At 36.1% G+C, this 798-nt stretch overlaps 1 protein-coding gene across 1 annotated transcript; it reads right to left on the reverse strand.

Annotated features, from left to right (window-relative positions):
* Positions 1 to 253: 253 nt before the first annotated feature.
* SARC_17468 (hypothetical protein) lies at positions 254 to 466 on the reverse strand (the record flags this gene model as incomplete). Its single annotated transcript, XM_014288439.1, has 1 exon — positions 254 to 466. A coding segment is annotated over one exon (213 nt), but the record flags the coding sequence as incomplete, so codon positions are not given.
* Between the last annotated feature and the right edge of the window lie 332 nt (positions 467 to 798).

The following is a 798-nucleotide window of genomic DNA, read 5'->3' on the forward strand; positions in this document are numbered from 1 at the left end:
GTACATATACATATATATATATATATACACGCAACCACCCACATCCACGCACACATCAATATATACATATAAATAAGAAATGTATAAGAAATATAATTTATATATATATATATACACGCAAACACATACACGTGTAAATATATATATATATATATATATAAATGTATTTATATACATAAACCATTATATGTATTGACAGAAGAATGTGGACCAGTGGCATGTATATACAGTGAACCTCATCGCATATCCATACCGGTTTGCTTCTCTCGCTGGCTTTATTAGCCGTGGTTTTTATCCTCGTCTTACAGTTGATCTTCAGATTGACCCATGCCCGTTCTATATCCTGTGGTTGAGTGCTTTTACCTACTGTCACTTGTGCGAGTGTCTGTAGGAGTAGCTGCACCACGTCTGCACATATGTCAAGATCTACGAATCCGCAGAACCTTCCATCCGTGGCGGTAGACATCTTTACTTGTAGTATAGACTATAGATACCTGCTCTGTTTTGAAATGTGCATATAGTGACACACAAACTACAAACAACTGGTCGGGCATGCTGCACCATACAATAGTCAATACATCCAGGAATCATGTAAATATTACTAAATACATGTTGGATACATTAGATGCTACATTTGTATATTCAAGAATATTTTGATGAGTCATACTTTTATGCTCTGAATGGCTTTTTGCCATAGATTTACATCCCGAGGTGAAGGCTCTTTGTTGACTTAAGGGAGCATCGAGCCATGTATTCACACTATATACACACACACACACACACACATATACTATATAC

Source organism: Sphaeroforma arctica (assembly GCF_001186125.1).
Source record: "Sphaeroforma arctica JP610 unplaced genomic scaffold supercont1.10871, whole genome shotgun sequence".
Classification (NCBI taxonomy): Eukaryota; class Ichthyosporea; order Ichthyophonida; genus Sphaeroforma; species Sphaeroforma arctica.